At 36.4% G+C, this 13270-nt stretch overlaps 1 protein-coding gene across 1 annotated transcript; it reads left to right on the forward strand.

The window, feature by feature from the left end:
• Window positions 1–8865: 8865 nt before the first annotated feature.
• LOC126610442 (translocase of chloroplast 34-like) lies at window positions 8866–12787 on the forward strand. The gene is made up of 8 exons (XM_050278492.1): window positions 8866–9026; window positions 9448–9567; window positions 9672–9779; window positions 9878–10002; window positions 10135–10399; window positions 11821–11889; window positions 11983–12144; window positions 12449–12787. The coding sequence occupies exons 2-8, from the start codon at window positions 9469–9471 to the stop codon at window positions 12557–12559; spliced, it is 939 nt and encodes a 312-aa protein (XP_050134449.1). The 5' UTR covers window positions 8866–9026; window positions 9448–9468; the 3' UTR covers window positions 12560–12787.
• Window positions 12788–13270: the final 483 nt, after the last annotated feature.

Here is a 13270-nt window from a genome sequence, read left to right on the forward strand (position 1 = left end):
TTACATTTTTATATACTCCATTATTCTCTTCATGCACTTGGATTTTTTCTTGTCTAGATGGAATTTTGAGCATGGTAGAAACCTTGGCCACTACTACTATTTGTGGTATAATAACTGGATTTTGGGTGGACAACATCTCTTGATTTTAGGAGTTGCAGAACCCGCCGCTGTCCATAGCAGCGTAGGTGAATTTTTCGGCGGCCGAAAATGGCACATAGTGGCACATGACTTTTTGGGTCTTTGCCCCGTGCGGTATGTGGGGTAACCTGAGGTCCTTACTTAGGTTTCTCAACGTCATGAATAAGAAGTTGCCATCTGTTTTCCCAAATTCAACCGTTTTAATATATTTCTGTTAATTACCGTACTTTATACAAATACGCAAGTTTACTTAAATGATTTGGTATCTAGGTGAAAGCATCTCAAGGACTTCCAAAACCCGCAAGACGATTTTGACTCAATGAATGGACTGTGAGTGAGTCTTTTTGTTTTAATGAGTATTAATACTATATGGCTTTCCTCGATAACTGTTTATGCATATTTGATGTGACTTGGCATGTTTAGCTTACAAGCAATCAGTACATACATTGTACATTATAATATTTTTTGTAAGCATAAACTTGTGGCATGAGATTCTTACATTTTTATCTGCTCATTATTACATGTTTGCATGGTGTCTCCTAGATATTTGTACTGTCCTGGGCCAATGACCAGCTTCATGTGTAGTTGACATTGCACAGTGTCTCTTCTACACAAAACTTTAAAATGCACACCTCTTTAATCTAAACTTCGTGGTAAAAAACCTTCTCGAAGAGAACCCAAGATTAAGCATTGTATTTGGTAAATTGCTAGATCTCTTTGAGCACTGGGTTAGCGGTTCGCATCGCATATCAGGTAATTTCAATATTTCTCCTTTTCGTCCTTCGGGTTCGATTTTCCTATGATGTGTTAATTTGTCATTGGAAATGTAAATTCTTTGTTTTTACGTACCAATTGAGAATTTGAGATACTTGAGTTTGGTGCCTTTTTCTTCAATTCTTAAGCTTTTCTTCGCTTCTGCTATTCGATGGCACTATACTTATCTATATGTTTTACTTGTAAGTTGTTTGTTTCGGACTATATTTATGTCCGTTGCTTGCCACATGCTTGTTCAATTTTTTGCTTCTTTCTTTTGTTGTGCGTATAAGGCTTAGGTGCACTAGTAAAAACCTTTGAAGTCAATGCCTTGTATCCAAAGTAGGTGCTAGCTTGTTCCCCTTTAGGATAGTGGTAGAAATCCCTTAGGGTTTTGATAGACATGTATGTGATGTGGCTAGCGCACTTCACGTGATGAAGTACTAGGACATAAAACCTACATCTAACATGTTCCATTGTCAGAATATTTCTGTAATGGACTTGTGTGCCTACATACATTAATGTGTAATGATATATACTTTGAGACGACTGTTGTATACGTAACCCTACTTTTCGACTTACGATATCTGCCTATACAATATTACGTAGTATTATTATGTTTGAGAAACCATAAACTTGTTTTACAGCGAGGGGTTATACATTTTCGAAAAAGTTTTACAAAATATGATTTTCAAGCCCATTACATTTGTTTTTCGCCTCTCCAGGATTTTAGAAATAGAGCTCATGTTGTCGACGATGATTATTGGCAACAATTGACATGTAGGAGGTTTCTCCTTAAGATATAAATATTCCCTACTTTTATTGCGCTATTATTTGTGCTCTGACATCACTTTTGTAATAAGGATTTTATAATACTCTAAATTAGTTACTTTAGTGACAGAGCTCATGTTGTTCAACCAGCTCACATGCGTACTCTAAATTAGTTACTTTAGGTTTAAATTAGTTCGCAATTTCCACAACACCATCACTTTATGGCTTTGTCACCTTATAGGTGTCAGTCAGCACAGTTCGATTCGAGTGTCCACATGGATATTCCGAGTCGGAGTGTTTCAAATTAATAATATTAAGAATGTATCGCTGTTTTGTGTTTGGAAAATCTACCAAATGTTTATTGTGTTGTGGCCAATTTATCTGACGAGGAGATAGATGGGGCACAACAAGAGAGAGAGAGAATGGAGAAAATATGAGATGTTAAGAGGGTGTGTTATTCTTCATAGGCAGGACCTTTATTTATAGTAGTAAAGAGGAGAAGAATCCTTATTCTCCAAAAAAAAAAAAAAGAATCCTAGTACAAAAAGAATATCTGTTAACCAAATAATTTTTGGTTGATTTGATGAATGTACCCATGGTTATATATATGTATACAATATGTTTCTTGTTTTTATATGTACATTCTTTTTTATGACAAAACATGACTTTTTCTATTATTTAGAATTTTTATGTATTGTAATCTCTATTCATTAATAAAACCCTCTTTGTCAACAAAAAAATGGTGAAAAGATAATTTAGTCTTCTATCATACAAAAAAAAAATGATGGGCAATAATGTAATTTCACAGGTCCAAATTTTACTGTTTTTTATTGAAGCCTCAACTACATGTGATACTAAAATATCTCTAATATTTAAAATTTTAAATAAATAAATAAATAAAATAAAAACCAAAAACAAAAATCTTCCACTCCCCCACGTTCTCTCTCTCTTTCTCTCTCCCTCTCTCCTTCTCATTTTCTAAAAATATTGTGTTCATACACACAAAGTGTGTAGGAAAATGCTAGTATAAATAAACAAAAGTCTCTATTATTTAAATTTTTAAGTATTTTAATATTTTGCATCCCACGAATCATGGGTTGTATTTAAAATATCATAAATATAGACAACTACAAATTTCAAATTTCAGTTCAAAAATAAAATAATTGACATGGAAATACGTAATACATTAATATTAAAAGGCAGGGAAAAGTGGCTTCAAAGCGTACATTGTTGGAGTTGGAGTACCCTGAAATTTCATTGCAAGTGATCGTAAGTAGGGGTGGGTTCGGTTTAAATCGATTCGGTTTTTTGCCAAAACCGAAACCAACCCGAAATTTCGGTTCGGTTCGGTTCATTTTTTTTTCGATTCGGTTTTTTCTGGTTCGGTTTCGGTTTTTTGTTTTTTTTTTTTCAAAAAATGAAAAACATTGAAATTTTAAATTTTAACATATCTAACACAATCATAACATAAGCATTCTAACTAGAATCAAAGACAATGAAAATAAACATTTACAATTGAACTAAAATCATCAATCAAGTCTTCCAAAGTCCAAACTAACAACCTCACAACACAAAAATCGTACAAATGACTTAGAAAAGTTAAATTGTATGATGTTGTTCAAAGATCAGGGTTGTTTGCTTGTAACTGCATGTTGACAACTTGATTAGTAAAAGTAATACGTGGGTGGATTTATTTAGTGTGTGTTGGATTTTTTTCCATCACAAATTACCCAAGTAATCTACCCGAAATAAATGTTTATGGATTATGTTACATGTTATATGAGAGTAGATTTGGAAAAGAAAGCTAGGGTAGAAGTAGACAGTGCTTTGGAGATGGATGTAGGTACTTCAGAAGGAGATTTGGTTCCGGAATCTTATATAGGGGAGAAATAATAGGTTAGGGTTTAGAGTTTTTATAGGCCTTTTTTTAATATTTTGAGCTTAAAGTTTGGCAACACATTGGGTTTAGCACATTTTAACTTACAAATTAGGTTTAGAAAATAATACCCAAAACAAATAATTAAATAAAAAAATTAATTTAATTAATTCGGTTCAGTTCGGTTTGGTTCGGTTTCTAGATCACTAAAACTGAACCGAACCAAAAGAATTCGGTTCAGTTCGGTTTTTTCAATTCCGTTCGGTTTTTTCGTTTGGTTCGGTTTTTTCGGTTTCGGTTCGGTTTGGTTTTCGGTTTTTTTCGGTTTTCGGTTTTTTGAACCCACCCCTAATCGTGAGAGACAAAGAAGAAAGAGGTATAAATAGTGAGAAGATGTTAAGATGATTGATATCTTGAAGGCAGTCTCAAGAAAGTGTGAGATACTATATTCAGTTTAAGAAAGAGTCAGTGCACGTCAACTTGTATTTAGTTTCAAAAATAGCGACACCCCAACCCGGGACTTCGAATCGAGCTGTGTTGGCCGACACCTGGAGGGTGACGAAGCCATAAAGTATGAAGATGTGGAAAAATGTGAATAAATTTAAACCTAAGAGTGCCTAAATACCAGAGTGCGCTGGTGAGCAGGAAGGAACCCACTTTACACGTGACGTTAGAGCATAAGTAAGTACAGTATAGTGGATTAAGAATCGTACCCTTGAAAGAATCTCCAATACTAAGAATCGCCACGAATCTTCAACGATAAAAAAGCTCAGCTAATAAAACCTGGAGGGTGAAAACAAAACAAAGGTGAGTGGCCCTAGAAATGAAATTTTAATAGAAACCATCTACATCATTATAACTCGTCGCTGCAACACCTGTATAGTTTCCAGAAAATCATACCACGTATCAATGTGAAATCAAAAGTATATCAACAATAAACCATAAATATACCACAACACAACATCTCATCAGCAATATAAATAATCATGTGATTAATAACCTATATTAGCACGCAAGTCGAAGTCACCTATGGTGACCTGTACAACTGCATCCATATCTCATCAATAAATGCTACCTCATAAGTCGGGAGTCACCTCTAGTGACCTGTACAACTTATCCATATCTCATCACATATGCTAGCTCATAAGTTGGGAGTCACCTCTATTGACCTATACGACTTATCCATATCTCATCACATATGATATCTCATAAGTCGGGAGTTACCTCTAGTGACCTATACGACTTATCCATATCTCATCACATATGCTAGCTCATAAGTCAGAAGTCACCTCTAGTGACATGTACGACTTATCCATATCTCATCACATATGCTAGCTCATAAGTCGGGAGTCACCTATAGTGTGATATGCTAGCTTATAAGTCGGGAGTTACCTCTAATGACCTATACGACTTATCCATATCTTATCACATATGCTAACTCATAAGTCGGGAGTCACCTATAGTGACATGTACGACTTATCCATATCTCATAAGTATATCTGCACACGAGTCGGAACCACCTAAGGTGGTCTATACGACAGGACTAGGTGTAAATAAATACACTCAAGTGCTACGATCACATGAAGATTGTGCGAATAATCACAGGTCACCTATGAGTCGGAACCACCTATAATGGTCTGTACGACAAGGTTGTGCACCTACCTTGGATCTAAGGTGAGCGTAAGGTGCGGGAGGTGAACATCACATGAAGGATTGTGCCCTGGCTACAGACGAGAACACTAACACCGGGGTGCAGGTTTATGAGCTCTAAATGCATCTCATGTGACATATACAACTCATAGACAACTTGTACAACAATGTCGGAGTTGCCTAAAACATAATGTGATCATGCCATAACTCAATCATTTCAACTAATACCATAACTCACCTGAACTTACCTGTGGGTTCCGCGTTCATCTTCGCACTTCAAAGCATTCATAATAATTTTGTGCAGGTAGTATACACATGGATATGTCATAATGCAAATCTAAAACTCAACCATATCATAGTATTTTTTTTTAATATATATACATATATATATAATGTGGCGTAAAATGCACAATCTATAACGCCCTACTCCCGAATTATTTATTTTCAGAAATAATTATCGGGATAAGTCCAACTAAACATTAGTTTAATTAACTATCATTACTTACGTTTCCTTATTTCAATTTCTTGATTCCTTCCACATTGATTTATGACCAACATCCAATCACTAAAAACATAAGGTTAAATCTCATATTTTCACCGATTTCCTTCACATTGCTCAATTCCCAAACAAAGTTTTTGTTTCAAATATTGTATGGCTGCATCTAACGTCTCGTTAGACTGCCTACGTACCCTAAACAGAGATCAAGCCATTCGTAGTTCACATAAGTACTTCAAAGCATTCATAGTAATTATACGCAATAAGCAATTTATAAACGTTGTGGAATTGTCAATCACATATATATATATATATATATGTGTATATAATACACGATAGAATGGAAAAGACCCACTCACCTAAGGTTCATGCCACGACTTCCTAGCATGCATGTCGAGACATCACGAACAATCGTTGCCTATGACCAATAATCAAATCACATCTCAGAGTTTGTACCGATAAAATACACAATTTACATAAAACACATCCCTACGTAATTCAATTTGGAAGATCTACATTATGGATTTTTGATTCGTTGCTTCCAAAGATCCACATTATACCTCTAAAACAACATCCTAAAGTCCCATTACGATCCAACGGTCGGATCTCCGCCAATTGCCAAAACTAAGTGGTGGTTTACCTTTTATTTCATGAACTTACAAATTCAATTCAGGAAGATCCTTATATCGGATTCTCGATCCATAAGTTCCTATGGTCCTCAAATATTACGTACTAAAACATATTAAAGTTTGATGACGATCCAACATTCGGATCAACGATTCATACAATGACCTATTAATGTATCGTAGAGCATTTAGGTTCCAACGATCAACCTACGTCATTCAAATATCACAATTGAATTCAAGACATTTAACATAGCTTAAAAATAGTATTGGAGGCCCACTGGCTACGTGTCGCCGCACGCGCTGCCACGGGTGGCGTTCGGCCGCCCCAACTCGCCGGAAAATTCAACTATTTCTAAAAATTTACAAGAATGAATATCTCAAGGAGAGGAACAACTTTCATACCTACCATGAAGTCCAAAAGTGGACGGAAGATGGTCAATTTTGCAAACGAAGCCGGTGGGTGCCTAAAGCTTCCCGATGTCGATTTGTCGTCTACGGTGGTCCAACGAAGTCAAGGTTGGTTGGGTTTTGCTCCTAGGATGATGGGCTACAAAGCCCAAGTGGTGGCATCGCTCATCAATTTGCCAATTCGCCGGAAAATTGAAAAGGGTGGCCGGAGCATTGTTGATTTTCATCGACTTTCGTGGCCTCAAACCACCACATACCATGGTTAATCAAGGTGGTTCTTGAGTGAGTTTTGTAGAGGGAATGAGACCTTCAAGATGGCAGTGGTGGCATCGAAAAACTCCATCGAAGTTGGTCGGAATCAACCTTGGAAGATGGGTGGTCGCAATGGGTGTGGGTGCGGTTTTGAGGGAGCTTTCTTCTATTTTTTTTTCTTTTCTGATTTCTGATTGGGCTGCTGCCCTATTTCTACCTTTATCTAATGAGTGTTACTAGACCCACCCCATTGTCCTATTTCTACACCCATGTTATAATCTCATCCACCATAAAAAACAAGAAAAATGACCTACCATCTTCCCATCGACCATTATCCCCAAAGTACCCTTCCAATTTCCACCCTTGACACAGCTCACCAGCACATCGTACCCCTTCCCATAGCCATATTACTGACCGATGAGAATCACATAAACTGACATCCATATTGCTTCTCTAGCCTGTTCTCCCATCTATTTTTTAATTATTTAAATAATATTTTAATATAAGGAAAATGATTATATTTATATGATTGAAATAGAGGGAAGTAAAGCAGTGACCACCCTTCTGCACTTTTTACCACCATCCCGACTATCCCCATGGCTGACCACGGAGGCGATGCAACAATAGAACGAAGAGTTAGTCGCTCAACCAATCATAGAATCAAAGCCAAAAGAATAAGAAGTGAAATCGGTAGAAAAAGAAACTCTGTTGACATCCATATATGACTTGATGCATTCAGTGTGTTTGAGATTTGTATTACGTTAGGATCCAATAAACATAAATTAAAATTTAGAAGGAATAAAGTGACGACGAGACGTTTGGGAATTGAGATTACGAGTTGTTGGGAGTGTGGGTGGAAGTGAATGATTTGATCTTGTTTTCCCTTAGTCCTTATTTGACATTTTACGTGAGGATAAATTAGTACTTAAATTTTTTAATAAAGAGTGGGTGTAGAAATAAGACAGAGGGCTGGTAATAGTAGCACTCTATCTAATTGGTCCTCCTTAACCAATTAATTAACTTTAAATAACCAACTTCAAACGTTCGTAACTATACCGTTATAATCCGGACTCGCAAACGGCTTTCGCCTATGTGTTCGTACCAACGAGTACTACTTAAATACGGCAAAAGAATAAGTCATACGTTCCTCTAGACGATGGTCAACAGAAATCAAAATCTTTGCCTCTAGGCATTTTCGTCAATTCCCTTGATTAAAATAATTAAAAAATGAAATTTTAGGAGCGGGTTGTCATAAATAGTGCCCTGTGTTTGGTTTCAGAAATAGCATAGCACCCGTATTCAATTTTAGAAATAGTTTAGTACTCGTATTTAGTTTTAGAAATAATTAGTATTCAATTTTCAGAAATAGTGTTTAATTTTAGAAATAATGTATCGTTAAGTGTCAGAAATACTGTGTGTTATGGATGTGGGGGTCCAGTGCGATAGTTTTTATTACTATTTTCAATTTGTTTCGTATTATATTAAACTTTTGTCATTTTAATTAAAATAAAAGTTATTTTCATTAAAGATAATGTTAGAGAGACTAAATTTTTGTAAATTAAGTGACATGTAAGTGGATGATTGAATTATTATTCAAGTTTTGATTAAAGTGCTTATTTCTTATTGATTTAGTCTACAAATTTAATCAATCTTACATTACCCTCTCATCAAAACGAAGCACTTCCTATTAAATAAATTATAGAATAATTTTTAGTTAAAATAAACTTAGTTAAAGTCTTTTTTATTAGAGTTCCATTCTTTTAATTGCAAGTACAAAAATCGATACACATGAATAGGATAGGTCATCAATTCATCAATTCAACCTTTGAAAAAGAAAAGAAAAAAGAAAAAAAAGCCGAACGAACGACAATAAAATACAGGAAACGACATTATGTTTGTTTGATCTGAAAATTGCAAGTGTGCAAAACGAAGGTTGCTATACTTATCTTCTTCACCATATATCTTCTTCACCATACCCGCCTCTCTCTCTCTCTCTCTCTCTCTCTCTGGTTTCTCTACCAGTGTGTCTCCCACATCCTACAGCACAGATAAACGGGTGAGTAAAGTCTCTATCTTTTTCAAGTATTTCCCTTCAAATTTCAATTTTTGCATAATTCTCTGCCCTAGAGTTCATCACCAAAGACACCATGTTCCATTCCGATATCTGGGTTTTATGGTTGCAAAGGGTTTATCTGAATTCAATACGTGTGGGTTTTTCAAGGAATACCCCAGAATGTTAATTTTCCCTAGGAAAACTTGTTACCATTCAATTCATACACCTTGAAGATGATTTATCTGGTTACTGCATAAATCTCTGTTGCCTGCTAGCTTAGAATTTCAGTTCGCGGTGTTGATTATATCACATATGTTTGAAGAAATACACCGCAAATTGTGTAGCATTGAATTCGGTGATGACTGTGTTGAGCCCGAAAGTTTACAGCTAGTGAAATTCCTTTATTTACATGTTTTGTTTTCAGCGCTAGAACGGAGATTGAGCTATGGCATCCCAGATGGTTAGAGAATGGGCTGGAATAAATAGCTTTGCACCCGCCACTCAGACCAAGTTGCTTGAGTTGCTTGGAAAACTCAAGCAAGAGGTTTCATTTCTTTGCTATGTTAATTAGTACTCAAATTCATTTATCCTTTTTCTATTTGTTTAATTACATTTTAACTTTCTTACTCTTATGTGCTGCATGTGTAGAATGTGAACAGTTTGACTGTTCTTGTAATGGGGAAAGGCGGTGTTGGAAAATCATCCACTGTCAATTCACTCCTTGGTGAAAGGGCTGTTCCCATCAGTCCTTTTCAGGTTTTTATGTGTTGCTTTTGTTTTAGTCTGGATTCACTGGGTTCTTTGCCTTGCCTTTGTAAATTCTCTTCGGATTTTTGTTTGTTGTTTCTGTCTAGGCTGAAGGAATTAGACCCTTGATGTTTTCACGTTCGAGGGCAGGGTTTACATTAAACATCATTGACACCCCTGGGCTCATAGAAGGAGGATATGTTAATGACATGGCTCTTAATAATATTAAAAGGTTTGCTCTTGCTTTATGTTTTTTTTTTTTAAATCTTTTCAGTCTCTTGTGGAAACGCACTGCGGGCTCTTGTTCAAGAATTTTTACGATAATTCAAACTGACTTAATTCTGTTGGTGGTATTCTTGAGCAGCTTCCTTCTGAATAAGACCATTGATGTTCTACTCTATGTGGATCGGTTGGATGCTTATAGGGTGGACAACTTGGATAAGGAGGTTGTCAAAGCCATAACAGATAGTTTTGGTAAGGGAATATGGAATAGGGCTTTGGTTGTTCTGACACATGCTCAGCTCTCACCACCAGATGGTTATGCTTATGATGACTTTGTCTCCAAAAGATCTGAGGCTCTTCTGAAAATTGTCCGTCTTGGTGCTGGATTGAAAAAACAGGATGCACAGGTGAGCAATCTCTCCCTCCCAAGTTTAGGCTGTGTTTTAAGCTCCATGTCTTCCTCCTTTTTCTTGGATGTAATTGGCATTATGGTTATTTCGTTGAAGACATTAGGCAGGATCTTGTATTGTCCTGTTAGACTATTAATTCAAAAGTACATGAACTCTGTGAAGGGTAGTTTTTGCTTTGCCTTTGGTACTTGTGTTTGTTGGGGGGTGGGGGGGAACATGAAACTTTCACTTAAATAGTGCAAGTAGTTTCTAGGATACTTTCTTGCTATGCCATCATTAACTGAAAAAGAATCAAGCATTCGTGCTGGGTTTTTTGACAAGGTTATGGCACTTATGACAGATTGGAAAGAATATGATTTATAAAATAATGGTTCTTTTTGCTTCTGTCCCATGCCTTTAAGACCTGGAAATTAGATGAATATGATAGATTTTGTGTCTCACCATGTTGTATGATATGCATGACTATTCATAAGAAGGTTCTAGCTCACCCCAAAATCTTCAAAATAATTGTCCTGAATTATGTATATGCTCATGTTTGAAATAGGGTTTTATGTTGGAGCTTGATGATTTGACTAGATGGTAGTTTGATGGGATTAAAAAAGGGATAAAAAATATTGTAATTAGTTTCTTGTGAATTATGTTTATGTTCATTTGTCCCTTGTCAACAAATTGTCAGCAAAGATGTAGTCTTGCTTGCCTTCACTGGGTTCCGTGAGTTTCTGGTGCGTTTGACAAATTTGATCCATGACTTAAGTATTAAATCCATCCTTTGTTTTATACTTCTGAAGTGATATGATTTTGTTTTTTATGGTCTGTGCCAACAATACTTCAAATTGAGGTTTAGGGGACAGGGGAGATACATATGTAAACTTGAGTATTCTATCAGATAGATGACTTGTTGTCTGTGAGTTGCTGCTTAGCTCTTGCAATGAAGTGGAGGCATGATCGGACTCTAATGCCTAACTATTGAGTTTCTTGGATTAATGTGTCTCAATTTATACCAAACCTTCCAATGATTACACGTCAGGTTGGACTTGCAGATGAATACATAGTAGCAGTGAGATTTCCGTTATCATGCTAGGAGTCTAGGACAGTTTATTCTTTTTTCACGTGATGTTCAAAAGGGAATTGAAGTTTAAGCAGTGGTAAAACAGGAAGACTTGTGAAGTATAAGGTCATAACGCTAGCTGTTTTATTTGGGTGGCATACTTTTTCTATGTGGTAATGCTTTTATATATGGTTTTTTGAGAAGATTTATATATGGTTTTTTCAATCTCTTGTTTCTCTTTTCTTTTACATTTAAAATAGAAGAAAAAGTTTTCAAGTTTGTTCTTTCATTTTGAATTACTTTTTCAGGAAGGCCTTGTGTGCTTGCAAAGTCTTTCATTTTTCTGAAAGTTTTCCTGTCTTCTCTTTAGGCTTCGACTATTCCTGTTGTTTTAGTTGAGAACAGTGGGAGATGTAACAAGAATGAAGGTGATGAAAAGGTTAGTTATTTTCCTTGCGTCATGCTTACAGTCATTCCCCTGAAATACAGTTACGCATCATTCCATCTTTGTTTGGCTGTCATTTGGTAACAGGTTCTTCCAAATGGAACGGCTTGGATATCTCATTTGGTCCAAACAATGACAGAAGTTATCTTGAATGGAAGCAAGTCTATTCACGTTGACAAGAAGTTGATCGAGGGACCTAACCCCAATGACAAAGGGAAGTTGTTGATCCCTCTGTTTTTAGCGATCCAGGTGAGCTTCCATTTTAATACCTTGAGTGGGATTTGGATCCTCTTCTGAGCCCAAGGTGAGGATCCTCCTGACCAAGGAGTGTGGGCCGTTGGATGAAAATCCAATGGCTGTAATTATTATAATTTTAAAGGGACCCCCCTATTTGTAACCGTTGGATTTTCATCCAATGGCCCACACTCCTTGATCAAGAGGATCCTCACCTTGGACTCAGGAGATGATCCAAATCCCCTTGAGTGCTTTTCTTTTCTCTTTATTGATGCAGGGACTAATATCTATTTTCATTTTTCTCCTTGCCTGTGAACAGTATTTCTGTGCCATTAAGCCTATAGAACGAGCAATCAAGAGTGATATTGCAAAAGAGAGTAGACCGTCATGGGAGATGCGGGATTCCAGTGCAGCCGGTCGCAAGTTCTGATTTGGTTTTGGTTTGCCCATCTCTTGAAAGTTCTACTGGCTTCTTGTGCTTCCCAACGTATGATCATCCGTGTTTGCTTTTTTCTATTTTTCCGGTAGCAGTTAAAGTAGTCATTGTGAGATTATGCAGTATTTATATGCCGAGGCTTTTGGATCTTGTCTTTGAGGAAACAGAGTTTACTGTAACTGGGACACCCTTTAATATTATTTGTATTGCCCTTTCTATTCAGCGTTGCCCCTGTTAAAATAACAAATACTACCTTTTCCGTTCGCGGCCAAATATAACTCTTGTTTACTTGAAAGTATGGTTCTGAGTTCTGACTATCGAATTGAATGAATATACAGCTGCCCAGAAATTAATAGATTTGAAGTGCAGGTCTGTGTTGATTGATTTTGTGGGTCTGCCCTGCAGACTCGATGAAACAATTAATTTTTTTTTGGACTTCCTGCACTCCGGACGAAATCGATTTTGTTGGACATCCGCCCTTGTCCAACAAAATCAATTGTTTTCATCAAGTATCCTGCTGAGGGCAACGGGGATAAAAGACATGGGCCAAATATAACTCATGTTTACTTGAAAGTATGGTTCTAAGTTCTAACTGTCGAATACAGCTGCCCAGAAATTAATAGATTTGAAGTGCAGGTCTATGTTGATCGATTTTGTGGGTCTGCCCTGCAGACTCGATGAAACAATTAATTTTTTTTTGGACTT

This window comes from Malus sylvestris, chromosome 17 (assembly GCF_916048215.2).
Source record: "Malus sylvestris chromosome 17, drMalSylv7.2, whole genome shotgun sequence".
NCBI classification, from domain to species: Eukaryota; Viridiplantae; Streptophyta; class Magnoliopsida; order Rosales; family Rosaceae; genus Malus; species Malus sylvestris.